The sequence below is a fragment of the Salarias fasciatus genome, chromosome 4 (assembly GCF_902148845.1).
Source record: "Salarias fasciatus chromosome 4, fSalaFa1.1, whole genome shotgun sequence".
NCBI lineage: Eukaryota > Metazoa > Chordata > Actinopteri > Blenniiformes > Blenniidae > Salarias > Salarias fasciatus.
The window spans coordinates 13,957,970-13,977,237 of record NC_043748.1 but is presented as its reverse complement, the minus strand read 5'-3'; the positions used below and the strand labels follow the sequence as shown (position 1 = coordinate 13,977,237).

The window sequence follows — 19,268 nt, the reverse complement described above, 5'->3', positions numbered from 1 at the left end:
TCAAAGCTGATAACATCAAGATTAATGGATGAACATCAACAACTTCAAAGCGGTTAAAACACAGACTTCTACCAGCTGATGGATTATACTGATGTTCGATTGCTTCCCATGGGAAAACTTGCAGGGCTGGTTTATTTCAGAGAGGCTCAAGCTGCTGACAGGAGAAACAATGAAGAGAATTAACTTGTTTTATTTTAAGCAATTAATTATTTTAATTCATTTTTATTTTATTCAGAGTAATAACACTTATTCTCCAACATAAAGATCTTTATAAATGTGAATAATCATAATAAGATCCTCTGCGCTGGATAAACTAAACCACATTCATGGAAGTATTGACTTTTTTTTTTGTAATTCCCTGCATTCTCAGAGTGTGAATTTCATTTTAAAAAAATTAATAAACAATGGTAGGACTTCAACAGTTTGCAATTCTTGTACTTTGAGTTTCATAAATGCAAAATAAATTAGTTTCTGTTTATAATAAATGTACTTGTGAAAGCTGAGAATCTGTTATCTCATATTTGAAAGGAAATATTTTTGTGGGTGTCTCCAGACAAATAGTTTTGGGGTGAAAAGAGGATAAAATGGCCTTGAGCGGACCCTGGTTTTGTTTATTTTTTTTGGCAAAGTAACCCATGTAAAACCTAACACCGGCCTCAAGAGGGCGCTGTTATTCAAGCAACCCAGGATGAGACCTTTAATGACAGAAGAAGTTTAAAAAGTGTTAATAAAACGCTCCTTTGAATTGAAGAAAAACACATATTTGTTTTTTTGTCATTGTTTTTATTCTAAATCAAATACACATTTACAAAATATATAATGCATTTATTAAGTTTTTAACCTTTCCAGTGATAACATTGTTTTTTTTATATAAATAGAAATGTAGAGAGGTTAAAGTTTTTTTTTTGGGGTGTGTTTTACTGCGTTTGGCTACTTTCATGTGCAGACTGTTGGGTGGATGTGTGTGTGTGTGTGTGTGTGTGTGTGTGTCTACAGCAGGTCCTGCTCCACCCAGACAGTCTTCCTCTGCTCCTCCATGATCCTGTCTTTCACCATCCTGATCAGGTCGTCCGTCCCCGTCCAGGAGTCGGGCTCCAGGGTGGCGTAGAGGCAGGGGACGCCCTCCAGCTCCTTCTCTTTGGCCCGGCACTGCTTCACAAACTCGTCCTCCGACTCCACGCGCAGAGGCAACTTCCTGTGTGGACAGGAAACAGGAAGGAAGCAGAGTTGTGGCAGTGAGTGTGGCGATATTCAGAACCCGGTGTCTGAGACGAGATCCGGTAGACACTCTGCAACAATGGTCTCCGCGCTTTGTCGTAATTCTCAGAAAGATTAGATCAGCGGAGTCTGACGTTACAAAAGCCTCGGGTCACGATCTGGAGCGCACGCTGGCCCTGTGCTTCACCTGACTCGGGCTCACCTCCTGCCTGAGCCGTCGTGCGTTTGCACTTTGAAAGTGCAGTTTCGCAGCCTGTGTGGTTTCAGCGAGCGTGTTTTGTCAAGCCTACCGTAGCTTCTTCACATTCTTCTCACAGATCTTGATGTAGATGATGATTGGGTAAATCTCCCTCCTCAGGAGGTCCTTGATGCAGGTCAGGTCGGCCTCCAGCAGGCAGTGTTTACCCTGGTGACAAAAAAGGTTGCAAGCTGAAGACTCAGCACTTAGACTTGGCAAACTCCTCGGAGAAAGATCTCTGTCATGAGGCCTGAGCATGTTTGAATCAGCTCCTCTCACCTTGGTGGCGACGGCCTCGATGTTTTCTCTGGTGATGCATTCGAAGGTGGTCTGTCTTTCCTTGTAGTGAATGAAGGGCTCCACGTTCTGCCTCAGGTGAAACACCTCTTTGGACAACGTGTCTGCACAGAGGGGGGGGGGGGACACATTTGGTCAAGTCTGGTTTTTTTTTTCTCAAAATGAAACTCATTTGGTAACAATCACCAGCACATTTTTAAACGAGGAAGTGAAACTCTCAAGGTATTTGCCCTGGGGAATCTGCATGTAACTAAGACGCAGCAGATGTTCGGCCTCTCCTGGGAGCCGCTGGACTGTCTGGGGACTGGAGGTGCCTTTAAAGGTCCAGAACATGGACTCCACCGATCTGCACTGTCATCCCGATAATCAACTAGGCCGCTTCTCCGGTTACACTCCTTCACAATCACGCCACAGTGCAGCACAATACCTGACCTGAATCCCGGCGGAAGCTACCTTTTCTCTCACCCACTCACTCCTCAGCTGCTTGTTATTCCTCTGTCTTTGATTCACAACGGGCGGGCACAGCGGGAATATGCAAACAAGATGGAAAATCTTCAGGCTGACACCAGAGTCGAGCCTCCCGGTGGGACTTTAAGTGTCTGCGTCGCCAAGCTGACCTGGTTTGCAGATATTAAAGTCCATCGCCGCCCCCATGTTGAGGATCTTCTGGATGATGATTTTGGCGAGGGCGTTGGGGCTGAACAGGACGGGCCGTCTTCTCTGGGTCCGCTGGGGAGTGACGGGACTGTAGGGAATCAGGTTCAAGCTCCTGCTGAGCTCGCTGTCTGGGTCTGCAGCGTCTGTCGGAGAGAAGAGGGGTTTAGCACAGCATGAGCGCCAGGTCAGCCCCACGAGAGAGAGAAAGATTAACAGAGGTGTCTAAACATCCTGGAAACAGTCCAGGGAGAGTTACAATGTTTATTAGACACCTAAAGTTAAACTTTTTTAGATACCCTTAGCCAGTGGTGTCCAACATCTGGCTCGTGGACCAAAGATGGCAACACATAGGATCCAATTTGTAACAAAATGATGAGTTTTCAAAGTGAAAAAGTTCCACTTCCACTGGAACTTTTGAGGATATGTGGCAAATGAGTGATGAAGAAATGATTGAAAACCAGCTATCACACTACAAATGAAGTGGAATTAATATCCCAGCTACAGATTTGGGGTGAATCAAAATCAAATTGAGCTGAATGTCATCTGAAATTAATTATGGGCAGTATAACTGGTTATGAGAATTTCATATAAAACCCTGCAGGAGCGTTCCAGATGAATTTGTCTTCCATATAGTTGCATTACATTCTGTTTTGAAGCGTGTGTGTATTAAAATACATGATAGTAAATAAAAACTGGTACCTCTTCCCATTCATTTCTGAACATGAATAACTGGTTTTACGTTGTGGATTTTCTGCTGTTGTTGCTTGTTGATTAAAACTATGAATTAAAATGAAGTACCGAGATATTTCCTCTTTCGGACAGTCTTCATGAGAGTCTCGTCTTCATCTCACCTCCACTTATTTTTACATCGGAATCAACTTCCCTCAATGACGAATGTCATGCCAGCGATGGGGAAATGCAACATTTGTTCTACGTTTTATCGTAAATATCAGTTTTTATATCATTTCATTAGTATGGATTTCAGTTTACATTTGGGAGTAATTCAGGATTTTTTTGTTACTATGGTGGCAGAAATTCTAACACGCTTGCTGAAAAATGCTGAAACACTTTTAGTGGAAGTGAAAATATCAGATTTAACTTTTTTACTGAAGTAAAAGTAAAAAAGTCCAGGTTTGAAGGTGTTTTCAAGTACAGTAGCAAATATTTTAAATTTTTTCTTTATCGGATCTCACTCAAAAGATCTATCCGAGTGCTGTCTCGTCCTGCGCTGGATCGTAGCGCTTCCTACTCACCCGCTCAGCCAGCCAGTACTTGACACTTCATACTCACCTATAAACACCGTTTCTACCGCTGTGTTGGTTTAGCTGAGTGTTTTCTGTCTGTTTTTCAGCTGCTCCTTGTGTTTCATGGTTTCCTGCCTTATTCTTACACCAATTTTGTTCATGCTTTGTCTCACTTCATTTATTTATCATGTCACAGAGCACCTCTATTCAGGCAATGGATGTCGTGTTTGTCCTCAGATGAGAAATGAGAGACTCTGAATATTTTATATTTTAACTGTATCTTGTTAAACTCATATTTGCATTAAGCTCCGCCTTTGTGCTGATTTGTTTTATTTGTTTTTTATCGATATTTTCCAGTTTTTCAGGGTTGAAAAATGTTATTTTGGGTTTTTTATTTTGCTTAGATTTTTCATCACCCTTTTGGATCACTTCCATTTCTTCAGTTGTGTCTCCACGGCTGCCCTCACCTTCAGGTCGGAGCGTCTCGAAGCCCTGTCTGGGTAGTGTTGTGCTGCCCGGGTTGATGATCCTCACGCGCTCATTGCTGTTCATCCGCTTGTACTTGATGTCCACCCTGCTGACGAACTGCAAAACCGAAAAAGCGTTCCATCAGAGGAACGTAGAAAGAGCGCGATCCTGAGAAGTGTCACTGCATTACCTGTAGTATCTGAGTGAGGAAGACGCTGGCTCGGGACAAGCGAGGGCTGCTTTTGGGGTCGGTCGAGGGGCTGCCTTCCTCCGGCTGTAAATTATTCTAGACGGGCAGGGACGGGGTACACAAGTCAAACAAAACACAGCAGGCGCAGCGCGGCGGCTTCACAGAGGCTGAAACACACACCGGGTCATGTATAATTCTGACTCGCGATGAAGAATTCATGAAATCATGAAAATGTAAACAGACAGCATAAAAAAAAACGACTAAGATAAAGACATTAAAAAGGCAAGAAGTAGACAAACCGAACTAAAAGAATTAAAATTTAAAAGACCAGTGGGATTTTTTTTTTTTTCTCTTCATGTTTGAACTGGGTCATGAGAGGCGGCGCTGTGTTATCAAGGATTCTGTTTTGAACAGATTGTGAGTTTAGAGAAGTTTCTACATGTTTTTCGTGGAGTCTGTATTTCAGGGGCGTCAAAAACATTTTAGTCCGGAGGCCACATACAGTCCAACTGCGTCTTAACTGGGCCCGTAAAACAGTGCCATCATGATGCGAAAATGTTTAACTTTTGAACTTTTTATTTGTCCGAATGCAGAGTTAGCGTGACGAAAATGTCTATTTGCACAAAATCAAACAATCCCTAACAAAAATGACCGAAATCACAATATTATTGCAATTGTATTGATTCCTTCTGGTACAAAATACAGCAAACTTAAAAAAAAAATTCTCCTATAGTCATTGCATTATGGACAAAGAGGCATTTCACATCAACCCGAGCAAATAACTGGTAAATAGCTGGTTTCCCTGCAGACTAAAGATAAATACATGCAGAACAATATACTGTATACACACACCGCTTTGAGATAAGGTCAGAAATGTTATTTCCACAGACTGTACAGGACTTACAACACAGGACTTACAACACAAAGCCTGTTTCCTCTTTTCATACCGCAAAACCCAACCCACATTTTAATCATTTTACTTCGGGGAAGTTAGTTTAAAAAGCAAGTAAAATCCGGTCGTCATCTTTGTCGTGAGCGCCGCTTTCAGAGTTTCAGCAGTAATGTTGTGACGGGATCTAATTATTAGGGATGTGCGATACCACTTTTTTTCAGACCGATACCAAGTACGAGTACTTCATCTTCAGTACTCACCGATACCGATACTTGCATACCGATACTTTATATACATAAAATGTAAAATAATGCAATGAGATTATTTTTGAAAATGAATTTTATTTCCAATAAAAAGGCAGCCCAGCCACTACGTTTAAGTCCAAAATAATAGTCTGAAAAATAAAACAAGCAACTCTGAGTTTGCACTTATTTAAATGAAATTAAGTGCAAGATAAAACAATTTCTCTGAGTTTTACACTTTACATAAACTAAGGTTTTTAAATGTACTAATTTGAATGATTTTTTATGAACTAAAGTCAAAGATAGAAAAACCCCTGAGTTTAAAGAGTTGCTCGTGTTCTCTGTGCTGCTCTCGGATCTCTGCTCTTCAGTTTCTCGGTCTTCTCCAGAGTTTGCCGTCGAGTTGCTGCCGGAGTTTTCTTTTTTCCAGCACAACAGCGTCAGACTCTCGTCCACAAGTTTCGCCCTGAGGTGTTTAAACAAATTACTAGTGGTAAATGAACAACATCGCGCACCTCCTTTAGCAATTTTAGCATTGCAGAGTTAGCATTCTGCAAAGCTCGGCTCGTTTTCACTTGTATAAAAGAATTTCCACACCGGCGGAGTTTTGGTGAGACGAGCAGCCGTTCTGGATTCATCCTGTTGTCTCTGCTCTGGATGAGACTCATGGAGAAGTCAGCCCGCTGCAGTGTAGCCCTGCGCCTGTCAGCGCTCCAGATAGGAGCTTCTTCCTCTTTCATGTTTGTCGGCAGCTTGCGTCCCATTTGGCTGCACTACCGCCACCTGCTGGTGAGGAGGGCTTACTACGCGTGGGGTTTTCTTGCCGTGAGTATCGGCGGCTGGCATCGGTAGCCTTCACGAGTACCCGATACCTTGAAATAAGGCCAGTATCGGCCCGATACCGATACCTGGTATCGGTACTCGCACATCCCTACTAATTATAAAAGACACTTTTTTTTTTTTATTGGTGCAACATCCTGCTATTTTTTCTTTTGCTGAGTTTAGCATAAAGCAGGAGTCAGATTGAACCATGACACCACCTTGTGGAAGAATGAGGAATTACATGCAGGGGATCATATTTTGTTGAGAGAGAGAGAATTAAAAATGTTTTTACCTTGCTGTTCCGGAGGATTTCATTTTCTTCTTTCCCCCCTCGATACACTAACTTCTGAATCTTGGCGAGAAGCAGCTGTTTAGCTCTACATACACACACACACGCACACACACACATATACACACAGCTTTGTTAAATTCCCCAATGTGTGATAATCTGTTCTCTTTGAGCTGCTTCCTGTGTTTCTCTGTGACAGATTTGCAGCTCAGGTGTGAAAATGCTCAAAGGTGACAATATGTATGCATTGTGCTTGACTTCATTGCTGCACTGTGAGAAGATTCTTCGCTGCAGGAAGAGAATCTGATGCGCGTTATGACAAAAACGCGCGTTTCAGAGAGAGAGAGAGGCTGCGTACCGGGAGTTGCTGGGAATGGTTCCCCGGTCGGCCAGATCCAGGCCGGTGTAGGGGTCCACGCGCGTGCACAGCCACTCGCTGCGGCCCTGGAACCTGGTGTCCAGCACGTGCACCACCTCGTCGCAGCGCACGGGCAAGGTGCAGCTCTCCACCTGCCCCGGTATGTTCAGGTTGGCGCGGATATAGAAGGAGTCGCCGGAGGCCACCTTGCCGTCGGCCAGATCCTTCTGGAGGCGGCGGTAAGCTGCGGAGCAAACGCGTTGAACACACACATATAGGGAAGACACGCAGTGCACAAACACCCCGGCAATCAGCGCTTACTCTCGTAGTTGGCCCGATAGTGCAGGCTGACGGTGCCGGAGCAGTGCTGCAGGGTCCAGACGGCCTCCTCCTGAGTGCTGGTGTCCAGTGAAATGCTTTGGATTTCCCCACGTATGCATCCCTCAATCTGAACAGATCGAAGTCAGGCAAAAACGTTAAAATCCGAACAGTTACGGATCATATCTAAATGTACACTACCTACCAGCAGGAGGTGGTGGCCCTCCCGTAACCCCGCCTTCTCTGCGGCGGAGCCCGACTGGACGGCCGAAATGAAGATGCCGCTGTCATTCCCCCCGACCAGCGTGACGTCCTTCAGCAGGCTGTCGCCCAGCAGGGACAGCTCCTGGACGGGCTTCAGCGAGGAGCTGCTCCTGGAGAAGGAGGACAGGGACGGGCGGATTGGCCTGCACACAACACACACACACACGGAGAGGAGTGTGAAAACGTTTCTCGGCCTCCACCGCGGTGTCTGACGCACGCCGCGGCGGCTTCGCTTTACCTCTCCAGAGAGAGCTTCCTCAGGATGTTGTTGACCTGCTCCAGGTCGTACGTGTCCAGCCCCTCCGACTGGTGGGACGAGGAGGACGAGTGCACCGAGGGAGGGCCGCTGTCCGGACGCTGCACCTCATCCTCTAATGAACAGACGAGAACTGAGTCAAATTTTCATTGTGCAGTATGTGTGATTTTGTTTTTATTTTTAATATTTGCTTAAATCATTTTAAATAATCACTTTTCTGTCTCCGCATATTCTTCTTTTAACAGTCTTGCCCCACATTTCTACTTATATTATGCTTTTTTTCACTTCAGTTTGAAAAGCAGATTTACTGCCGTTCGAGAATTTGTTTAATGTCTCTGTTCCGCAGAGATTAGGTGTAGTTTGATGGAAAAAGAGCTGCTGTTAGTGATAAGCCCCGGCCGAGTCCTGCACTGCATCCGAGGGCCTGAAGGGGGAAGTGGAAGCGGCAGCTGCCACGTCCGGTCAGGTGAGAGCGACTGGTGGTGCTTTTCGGCTCACACCACCCGAACAACTGTGCTATTATACACACATCGGACTGATTAGGCTTCGATTTCAGCTGACAGATGCAACTGAAAGCTGCAAAATATTGATATATTCATGTGTGTTTATTTGGGGAGGCTGCTATTAGTGTGACTTAGGTGGAGATCTTTAAACTTGTTAAATGTTGTGTAGGGTGTAAGAGTAGATTACCGGACATCATTTCCATGTTGTCACTATCAAAGTCCACCACACTAAAATAGACACACACACACACACACAAAATAAAAAAAAAGATCCTTCACTTCTGAAGCTGCTATTTACAGGAAACACATATCAACAGGATTCATGAAGGAAGTGGCTTAAACGTGACATAATTATGTTTAGAGCTTTGTAAAGCACCTGCGTAGGGGAAAGTCATACTCCTTCTCCCTCTCTCTGCGGTAGAGTGATGCTTTATCCGGCGGTTCGGGGTGCGTGGACAGGATGCTGTCGTTGCGGTAGGTACGCAGCTGCTTAGTTATAGGTGAATGACAATTAAAAAAAAAAAAAAAAAACAGGCCGCAAAAGTCAGTCCAGTGCAGAGAGGAACAAGAAAATGTGGAAAAGAGAGTAAAGAAATGCAGCTGTGCTCAGTCTCACCATGTTGGGCCGGCCGGGCAGGTCCGTGGCGGTGAGGGGGGGCAGGAGGGGGCAGGGCGCCGGCGAGGAGCACAGGGACCGAGTGGAACAGGGGGCGCACGTCGGGGAAATGGGGAAGCAGGGCGACGAAGGAAGAGAGCTGCTGTTTCCCGGCAGGTTGGGCATGATTTCCAGGAAGTCCCGTTCGTTGACCGAAGGCGAAGCTGGAAGGAGGAGGTGGAGGAAAAACGCCACCGATGACGAAGGGAACGCCGTGTGCACGGCAGCACGCTGCGGGAAAGGCGAGGTGTTACCTGCTGCCTGGTCGGCCTCTGGGTTGACATGAGGATCTTTGAAAACAGTGATCGGAGGTTTGCTCCTGATCTGAGAGAGAAAATTAAAAAGGGTGAAGGTTAAAATAATTCACTCACAGCTAATTCTAATTTCAAAACCTATATTTGGACCAGAAATAAAACGTGTGAGTGATGGGAAGCTGACTACTGCTTTCAGGTTGGGTCTGCGTTTCAGTCGAGGCTCCTCGGGCAGAAGCTTCTCCGGCGACTCGTCGCTCGACCACCCCGACTGGCCCGGCGGCGCTCTGAACTCCTCGCCGGGGGAGGTGCTCGGCGGGGGCAGGTCCTTCGGGAGACTCGTGTCCACCTCGCAGTGCCGGAGCTGCACGTGGTCCAGGACGGCGTCTTTGGAGAGGCGGCGGAGGCGGGACTCCAGCGTGACCAGCTTGGCCTCTTTGCGGACGATCTCGATGTGGAGCTCGTCGGTCTTCTCCTCCAGCTCCCGGATCTGTTTGCGATACTTGTCTTTGTCGATGAGGCTCTGGGAGAACTGGTGCTGCGCCTCGTCCCTGGATCGAAAGGACTGGGGCCGCACGAGAACGACGGTCAACGAGTTATCAATACATGGAGCATTCAGGTAGATATCTGTGTGTGTGTGTGTGTTTTCACCTGGTCCCGCTCCTTCTCCACCTCGTCCAGCTGGATGGTGATGGTGTCCATGCGGTTGCGATACATCTCACAGTCCTTCTGCAGGGTGGAGCACTTCAGCTCCAGATCCTCCTTTTCCTCCAGATACTGTCCACAGAAACCACACGGCGGCCGCACCTCGTTATTCACAGATGAAGCATCGATTCCATTCAGTTCAGCTCTTATTTATAAAGCGCCATGGGTTCGTGCTTCCAAACCACTCTTCTTTTGTTTTCCGCTTCCGGCTTCAATTTGAATCAAAATCATCCACTCAAACAAAAAAAAAAAAGGAAAAAAAAAAAACAAAACAAAAAAAAACTTTTTTTTTTTTTCCCCCCCGACGTGCTTCGCTCTGTGTGGTCGTGTGTGGTCGTCACCTTGTCACGTAGCTCCTCCGCCTGCCGGAGCTCTTCGTGCAGGTTGTACAGACGGTTGACCAGATCCTGCCTGTCTTCGAGCGCTTCCTGTCTGTCGTGCTCCAGGATGTCGCGGATGGCCTTGTCTGACGCGGGTAAGGGTCCCGGCTGGGTCCAAAACACACAAAACGCCGGCTCTTTTCACTTCCAGGAACGTCACTTTTGCCTGTTAATTTCTATTCAAAAGTCGGCCGTACCTGTATTATGGACTGCAGCTCCTGCAGCTTGATCTTCAGCATCTCGTTCTCTCGCTCCAGCTCGAAGATCTCCTCCCTCTTTGGGCGGTTCTCGATGTCGTTCTTCAGCTTGAGGCTCTGCCTGCGCTCCATCTTGCACTCCTCCTCCACCTTGTTCAGCCTGTGCTTCAGCTGATCGATCTGCGGCGCAGACGGGGACACGGAAAAAAAAAAAAAAACTTAGAAAATACGTTAAACGAGGAGCGCCGGTGAAGACGCCGTTCGTCCGTCGGTCACCTCCAGCTGCAGGTCGCGGCTCCTCATCACGGCCATGTTCTTCTCCTCGCTCAGCGTGGCGTACCTCATGGCCAGCTTGTAGTTCTCGTCCTTCACTCTCAGCAGCTCGTCGTTGTAGGTGTTTCGCTCCTCTTTCAGCTTATTGTACCCTGCAAAAAAAAAAAAAAAAAAAAAAAAAAAACTGTAAAACTAAAGCAACTGAAATTAAATGAAGGAAAAAAAAGAGAAAAATGGCGAATTTCGCCATTTTTCTCTTTTTTTTCCTTCATTTCATTTTTATTTTCATTTTCATTTTTCATTCTTATATATATTATTCATTTCATTTTTATATATATTATAAAAGGGGTAATATATTTAGCTTCTGTTTCGCTTTGCTTTGCGTCGCAGCTGCAGAGGACACAATCAAAAACGATCACAGCCACGCAGTTTCAGGATGGGGTTGTGGTAGGCGAACGACAGCCAATCCTTATGAAGCTCCAGATGCAAGTGCACAAAAAGCACGTCGTGCGGTAGCACATGCACTGCACTGCGGTGAGATTTTGGTTTAATTTTTTTAACCCTTCTCGCCCCTTTCCTCAATAATTTTTTTTTTTTTTAATCGTTTTAACTCCTTTAATAAAAGCGAAATTTTGCGGTCGGGCAAAAAAAACAAAAACGAAAAGGGATGTGTGTGTTTTTGTACTTTGCTGTAAGGCCTGCAGCTCCTGGTTGGCCAGCCGGAGCTTCTTCTGCTCGTCCTCCAGGGTGCAGTTCTTCCTGCTGAGCTCGACCTGCTGCAGGGTCTTGGCTTTAAACTGCTGCTGCAGCTTCATCACCTCCTTCATGAGAAACTGAGTCAGACCCTCGTGACCTTCCTCCACTGAAGTGAGAAAAAGCAGACGGCAAAGTCGAGACAGAGAGTGAGAGAGAGAGAGAGAAAAAAGGATCACGAGATGGCGCACATCAAAGTTGCACGGCACACTGCAGCGCTGACCTGAATGAATCCGGTTCTGAACCGAGTGGCAGATATGACTGTCGCAGTCTGAACGCAGCTACAAAAACAATGGATGTGTTTGTGTTTAAAGCCCTCGCCTCGCTGCGCCGAGGCTAATCTTGACTCCTCAAAGCAGAAAAAAAAAAGAAAACAACCCACATGAATTAGCAACAACCTTTTCTTAGAACCGTGCGAGCTGCACCGTGATGCTCGGTTAATTTACAAATTCTTGGGAACTGAATAATCTTTACCCGATGATAAGTCTTCCTCCACAGTCCTGCGATAAAACTGCCATCATTTGTAAGTCAAATGCAGCTTAAAGAGCAGAATCTCTCATTTCTCACAGGTTTCTCTCTGGTTTTGAGTCATCTGTGACGGCGGTGACAATATTTTACCAAAAAAAGCTATTATGGGAACTGATGTGACTCATCTGTGAGACTCAAATGCAACTCAAATTGTAAATAAATGGAAACATGTTGAGGACAAAAGGGGGCTCAAAAAATCCAGGTTGAAAATCAGATTCCATCTGAAAGTGATTGATTTGGTCCACGATCGCAGGTCGTTTCTCACCCACGATGGTGGAGAAGCGGCGCGTCGGCTCCTTCCCGGTGACCAGCTTGTACAGGTCGGGGTAGTAGAACTCCAGGCTCTCCAGAAACGCCACATAGCCCCGCTCTCCTTTAGTGAGGAGGATATCGAGAAGACGACCTGACAGAGGAACAGAGGCGAGAGGTGTTGTTTCTATCAAACACTTTAAAACTACTTTTGTATTACTGATTGTAACCTCATTGAAGCTGATCTGAACTTGTGTCTTAGATGAAAGAGACACTGCACAGGGCTCTTACTTTAAAAGTAATAAAATCATAAGGAATCTTTGAGTAAATTGAGGATCATCACTGTTTTGGACCTGAAGCGACTCACTTGTGCGGTTGGTTTTGGTGACCAGCAGCATGGAGTGCAGGATCTCGTCCTCGTCCTGCTCGTCCAGCACTTTGCACTGGCGGAGGTAAGGCGTCAGCTTGGCCGGAGAGATGGTGCGGCACAGGTCGTAGCGCCTGCACTCCACCGTGTCCCACAGTGACTCCACGTCGTCACAAGTCCCGTTCTCCATCGCTCACGCCCTGCAGAGCAGGAAAACCGAGAGAGACAGGCAGTGAGTTTCATTTATTTGTTCAAAAATTACAAACCATGTGTTTGGTCCAGCCCCTTCGACTCAAACCAAGAAGACACCACAGTTTGCATCCTGTGTGTTTGTAGGGTTTCTTTACGTACTCTTTTCTTTCCTCCAATAGTGCGCAAAAAAAAAAAAAAAAACTATTAAAAAATGTTATGCCGTTTCGCCTCAAACACATTTTAGTTCAAGGGCCAAAATTTCCTCTTCAGTGGGCTGGATGGCTTCAAAAGTGCCATAATAACCTTTAACTTCAACCTTGGAAGCTTTTCTTGGGTTTTTGCACGATAAAATGATGAAAATGTGGGTTACTGTTTTTGTGAAAACAAAGAATTACTCTCAAACATGACTACAATCTCAACATAAAGTCAATTTTAATGACAATTTCTTGAGCAAAATACAGTGAAATGTCCAAGAATTTTTCTCATAAAGCTGTTGCATCATGGGTGTTTTTATAAAGACACCCTGGCAGTATAGTTTTTAGGCTCTAGGATTTTTGCATGGAGGCAGCTTTCATGACGACATTGCAGTGTGAATCTCAGTGTTGTGCTATGTCTGCTGCTCTCGAGAAATCCATTTAAAAAATGTTTACAGTATTTTCTTTGAAATTTTTACAAATTGCTTGGCGATTTGGCCGGATTGGAGCCGTCTGTGGGCCCGTTTTGGACCACGTGCCTTGTGTTTGACACCCATGGTGCACAGTTAAAACAAAACTTTGTAATCTATTGGGTTGATTTGTGCCTGCTTGTCTGTGAATGACGCAAAAATGAATCATCAAAAAAAAAAAAAATGTAGATGGAAAGAAAGATGGAAAAAAGAAAAAAGGGCACACCGTTTCTTTTGGGTTCCAAAAAAAAACCAAAAAACAAATAAACCACAAGCAGACATAAGTTCACTTTCAGTTGCGAGCAAGACGAACACACATGCAAACATGCATTTTTTTTCTTCTTCTTTTAGAAAAGCTAAAAATGAGTTGGTTTCTTCTTTTTGCTGAGAAGAAACAATCTCAGTGAAGTCAGTCAGTCAAACACTGTCCTTGCACGTTAAGCAGCATCTACAGTGACTTTAAATAGAAATATTAATTAAATACTATTAGTTTAGAATGCCCGTGTGAAAACATGAGGACTTCAGATTTGCCACCACTACATCAGACATTAAGTTTTAAACAAGTTAGTGACATTTCAGAAGATGCTTTATGTCAAAAGAAAGATTAAAGCACATGTGAATAATATCTAAATTGCAAGATTTTTACATTTCTCTGATCTGAAACCCCTCTGAGAGGACTGCAGTCTTTCTATTTACCGCTGAAAACAAAGCAGATTGTTTACACCTTTCATTATTAACGGATCTTCTGAAATATAATGAATGACGATAAAAAGAGCCGCTTCAAAACGAAATCCAGACAAACACACCAACAACTGACGCATTTCCATTTGCCTCTCGTCTTTCCTGCCGCTCTGTCTATCGTTCTGTTACTCCCACTTCATTTCCTTTCTCCAGTTTATCACCATGTCTGATATACAAATACACACACACACACGCACATAAACACACATTCTTATGGTGGAGTTTACTGGTGACACCCACAAATGGATGTGATGCACTGTCTCGTCAAACACCATTAAGAAAAAAAAAAAAAAGGAAAAAACAACAACATGAGGTGGTGAACCAGAAAACACAATCAAACCTGACTCCGTTTTTTTTTTTTCCCCCCTTCAGCCAGTCACAACTCATTTTTGGACATTTTTTCAGCCACAACAATAAAAGCTGCAGATCCTTGTTCTCAAAACATTTCAGTCTCACATCCATTGGTCTTCTGTTCTGCGCTGTCTAGTTCAGGGTCACAGGAGCTGGAGTCAATCCCAGCAGTGTGTGTGTGTGTGTGTGTGTGTGTGTGTGTGTGTGTGTGTGTGTGTGTGTGTGTGTGAGTGTGTGAAGGCAGGACACACCCTGGACAGGTCACGAGGCGACCGCACACACTCACTGTCACTGCTCTACGGGGGATTTCTGAGTTACTGACTGACCTCAGATGCGTGCTGATGGACTGTGGGAGGAAACCAGAGCACCTGGAGAAAAAGCCACAGAGAAACCAGTCGAACTGCAGTGAAAATGCCCAGCCCGGCCTCGAACCGGGTCTATTCTGAACTGCTAACCACTGCACCACCATCAACCTACTTTCACAATGAATGCGACTAAATTGACTTTTTCCCCCCCTCAATGAAGATAAATACCCACATGAAAACTCACAGAAATGTTGTGGACTTTTTGTGAATTTAAATTTAAATTCAACTTCTCTATCTCTATCTTTTCCAGAACATGTAATCGCATCAAAAGTTACTGATTGACTTTCATTACCCCCGACTTGGGTTTAGTCCCCCTGCGACTCAGGCGTGCCCGTCCGTGCACGGAAACCACACACAAACACCGCCAGTGGTGCATGCTTCCCATTTGCATGCTGTCCAGTCGGTGGGTGTCGTCCCACAATCCCGCTTTGTGACCCGCAGCCAACAGTTAGGCAAATCCACACCATCTGATACCGTTGCTTATGTAAACACACAAAATCACACAAACACACTATTTTGCACGTACTCGTTTGCAAGGTGTGTGTGTGTGTTTGATGTATTATCTATAGATTGAAGGTAAATAACAGAAGAGGGGCAACTAATTCACTAAATTTTGAGCTTTTTCCTTTATTTTGTTCTGTTTTTTTTTTGTCAGACAGTGAACAAAATCAGCCAAATTCCCTTTTTTAATTTTCAAAGTGAGTCAGAGGCAGACAGAAAATATCCCACCCTCTCTGCGCTTGAAGCTGTTATTTTTGTGCACAGCGTGAATGTATTTCCATCGACACTGAAGACGATCAAACCACAAACACACACGCGCGCGCGCGCACACACACACACACACACACACACACACACACACACACACACACACACACACACACACACACCCGAGCACTCATGCACATGCAAAAATACTCAGCGCATGCACGCATGTCAAACACACAGAGACACACACACACATTCACACACTTGCAGACCCCTTCACTAACCACACTCACACATTTCCTCTTCTCTCTTCTCTTATTCTGGAGTTCATTACCGAGAAGGTTCATCCTTGCTTCCTCCTTTTTAAACCAGATGTGAGTAGAGCTCTCTTCCTCTGTTCTCTTTTAGGTTTTTCTGCAGACAGCTGCTTTTGTTTATAGTGTTGTGGTCAGAAGACTTGATTGTCTTTTTCAAAGCAGTGCAAATGTGTGTAGGTGTGTGTGTGTGTGTGTGTGTGTCATTCAGCTAAATCTTACTTATTTTTTCTCCCCCTTTCTAACCAGACGCAGAGTTCAAACGCACAATAACATCAGCGATACTTGACCTTGCAGCTCTCCGGCGCAGGAAGAGACTTGGTGATTTCCACTGTTGCCCCGTCCTGCAGTGTTTCCCACAACTTTATTCCGTCTTTGTCTTTCATGGATTTTTTTTTTTTTTTGTTTGTAAATGGGCTTAATCCTCCGTTACGATTGCAACATTTTATTTCCAGTTTGCAGAAGTCAGACCAATGTTTCCTGCCCGGCACTTCAGGACAACTGCCTTTAAAAGTAAAGAAAGAAACACACAATGGAGGCTGCTTGAGTCCAGAATGCAAATAACATTCAGGGAAAGCAAAGACGCAATCTGAATTATTGCAATCTCCCTTAAAACTGTTTACACTTCAGTTTTCATTCACCTCTTCGTCTCCGAGTTAATTTCATGAGCAGTTTTCGTCTCGTATATCTGATCTCCATCACCGCAGCCTCCAATCACAACTCATGCTCAGTCTCATTTGTTTTCTACGTGCGTAAACTTTTAACTCCTTCAAGGTAGAAGAACTCCTTTAAAAATCAGACAGTTTTCTTCTGAAAGTGCAGATAAGTTGCACTGATTTAAATTACAATGAAATTTTGTGATTTCAAAACAACAATACTTCACCCAGAGTGATTAAAACAATCAAAAAGTAAACAAATATCAGTCTCTGCTGAGATTAACCATTCAGAGACAAACACCTTAATAAAACGTACCTCTATGCATCATAGAGAAAATAAAGTGAAAGAATAAAGATCTCCGTGAACATCGAGTTTTCAGAGGTGTCAAAAGTGAATAAAAGATAAACAGTCTTCACGTCACACAAAGTCACATCATCACAAAGTCACCGTGAAGATTTTTTTATAATAATAGGACTAAATTTTAAGTAAAATTAGGTGATAAACACACTTTACAATGATCACCTTATAGTTCATAACAGCGGGACTCTAAATAAACAACCATGTAGATTTATTGATATTCTTAAGGTATTATTGCCATGGTAACACTTTATTTGAAGCCCCCCTGTATAACACATTATAACCCTAACCTTACCTCATAATGTGTTATACCGGGTGCTTCAAGTAAAGTGTTACCGTTGCCTTCAACTACACCGTCAGACAAAAGAGAAAATATAATCTGAGATTAAAAATTGTGCTACTTATCATTCTATATCAAACCAAACCTGTGGGGGAAAGCTTTGCTCTCCATTCTACAACACACAGTGTTTGTGTTCCTGCATATTTCTGTGGCAAATAAACGTCCAACAAGAAGCTCTAATTATCTGAAGCCTGGCAAAATGCTAAATTCAAGAGAAATAAAACGTGGCTATTGTTCCTCCAGACGAAGCCATTTGACCCCACACTGCTCGCTGTCAGCGGACGGCCTTGGAGTGGCTGACCGGTGAACTGATGGGCAGATATGACTGGTTCAGGTGCACAAACTGTCATAAAGGCTCCATTGTCCAGCTGAATAGCAGAACCCTATAGGAATTTGATATCTGGGCTTTCTGTCTGTTAGGAACCAGGGAGAGGAGAGACTCTGAATGAAAGCTTTTCCTTTCTTAGAAGGCTCACATCTGCTGATTTGGGTTGATTTTCAGGCTGCAGAACCACAGCAGAGACTTCATTATGTGGACTCTGGAGAAATAAGATCTGCTCATTCCTTGCTGAATATTCAGCAATTCTGTGCAGCAATATTGTATTTAACTATCATATAATATGCAAAAGTTGGGATGTAAATCATTGAGAAAGCAGCACAGTGTATAAACACACAGGATCTCCTTCATTCCCACCTTCTCTGGATCTCACTGACCTCTGCACCTGCTGCTGGAATCCCAAACATCTCAATAAAGCCTGATAAAGACTCTGTGATTACTGAATCTCAGCAATATTGGGTTGCAGGGCTAACAACGTCCCACAGATGAATGCCTAAAAGGACGTCAGCGACAACCAAGATAACAATTATTAACCACATATTCCCCATGTGGAAGATAAAGACTGATAACGTGCTGCAAGACTGTGTTGTTTTTACTCGTGCAAACCTGTAGATTTTTAACAGTTTTCCAATAAACAAGCACTGGAGACTTTCTTAAAGTGTGCATGGCGTGTGTCTGGGTGTAGTGTGTGGGCCAGCCGTGTGTTTTTCATGACGGATTACAGCAGATGACACATGGCACGGTCATGACCGGCTGTCTGCGCGGAGATGCAAGGTGCAAAAGCCTCACTGACTTCTCGTTTTTTCCACTTCGGCTTGCAAAACTCGCCTCTCTTTCAACTTTTTTTTTTTTTTTAACAACACAACACAACACAACACAACACAACACAACACAACACAACACAACACAACACAACACAACGGACACTTTTAACAAAAAGTCGTAATCTCCGAAGACAGGTGAGCTGAACTCACGCGTAAAAGTTTACTTTTCTTACCGGAGATGCGGAGATGTCAAGAGCCGAAGGAGAAGGAAACTCGTCTTTGTAGGCGCGGTGAGCCGTTTGCTTTGGTGGCTTTCTTGTTTTGAAGAGCTCTAAACCGGTTCATCCACCATACAAAAAAAAAATCCTTAAAGCTCAGGTCGTCTCCATTTATCCGACTGAGAGAGAAGTTAAGGACGCACGAGGAGCGCACGAAGACCCGCCGCCCCAACTCACTGAGCAACTGACAGACACTGAGAGACAGAAAAGAAAGTGAGTGAGAGAGAGAGAGAGAGAGAGAGAGAGAGAGAGAGAGAGAGAGAGAGAGAGAGAGAGAGAGAGAGAGAGAGAGAGAGAGAGAGAGAGAGAGAGAGGCGGGAGGGTGAGAGCTGAAATGGAAATAAACTCACAGGAAAAGTGGTGAGGAGTGCTCTCTGTGACCTGTGTTCCTGCTGACACTCTTTTCTGAGTCTCTTCTCTCCATTTAAATTGCACGTATGGACATAATAATAATAAAAAGTGAATATCTTCTAGGCGACCTGTATATTCTGAACCAGAGGTCAGCCTCTGGAGTCCCTGAAGCTGACAGAAAATTTAATAATAATAAAAAAGTTATTATCTTCATTTTATTTGCAAACTAAAGTCT

At 44.4% G+C, this 19,268-nt stretch overlaps 1 protein-coding gene across 3 annotated transcripts; it reads right to left on the bottom strand.

The window, feature by feature from the left end:
- Positions 1-833: 833 nt before the first annotated feature.
- Positions 834-18,794, bottom strand: card11 (caspase recruitment domain family, member 11). 3 transcript variants are annotated; one of them, XM_030089317.1, is made up of 24 exons: positions 18,638-18,794; positions 12,615-12,814; positions 12,264-12,401; positions 11,403-11,579; positions 10,721-10,869; positions 10,445-10,624; positions 10,209-10,355; positions 9,814-9,939; positions 9,350-9,727; positions 9,166-9,235; positions 8,873-9,075; positions 8,633-8,745; positions 8,444-8,484; positions 7,736-7,868; positions 7,439-7,640; positions 7,237-7,363; positions 6,916-7,159; positions 6,561-6,645; positions 4,313-4,408; positions 4,122-4,239; positions 2,371-2,553; positions 1,736-1,857; positions 1,509-1,624; positions 834-1,195 (listed from the first exon to the last, which is right to left on the bottom strand). In XM_030089317.1, exons 2-24 carry the CDS (start codon positions 12,802-12,804, stop codon positions 991-993), a joined length of 3,543 nt encoding a protein of 1,180 aa, XP_029945177.1. In that variant the 5' UTR covers positions 12,805-12,814; positions 18,638-18,794; the 3' UTR covers positions 834-990. The 3 variants fall into 3 exon arrangements, with proteins under 3 accessions (XP_029945177.1, XP_029945179.1, XP_029945178.1); XM_030089319.1 differs by having other exon boundaries at positions 9,353-9,727; XM_030089318.1 differs by having other exon boundaries at positions 8,633-8,742; positions 18,638-18,792.
- Positions 18,795-19,268: the final 474 nt, after the last annotated feature.

Excerpts from the sequence above, each read along its gene's own strand:
- card11 (XM_030089317.1), bottom strand. The coding sequence starts at position 12,804 with ATGGAGAACGGGACTTGTGACGACGTGGAGTCACTGTGGGACACGGTG. Across the intron at positions 9,076-9,165 it reads AGAGGCCGACCAGGCAGCAG|CTTCGCCTTCGGTCAACGAA; the intron begins GTAACACCTCGC and ends TCCTCCTTCCAG. Across the intron at positions 7,364-7,438 it reads AGGGCCACCACCTCCTGCTG|ATTGAGGGATGCATACGTGG; the intron begins GTAGGTAGTGTA and ends CGATCTGTTCAG.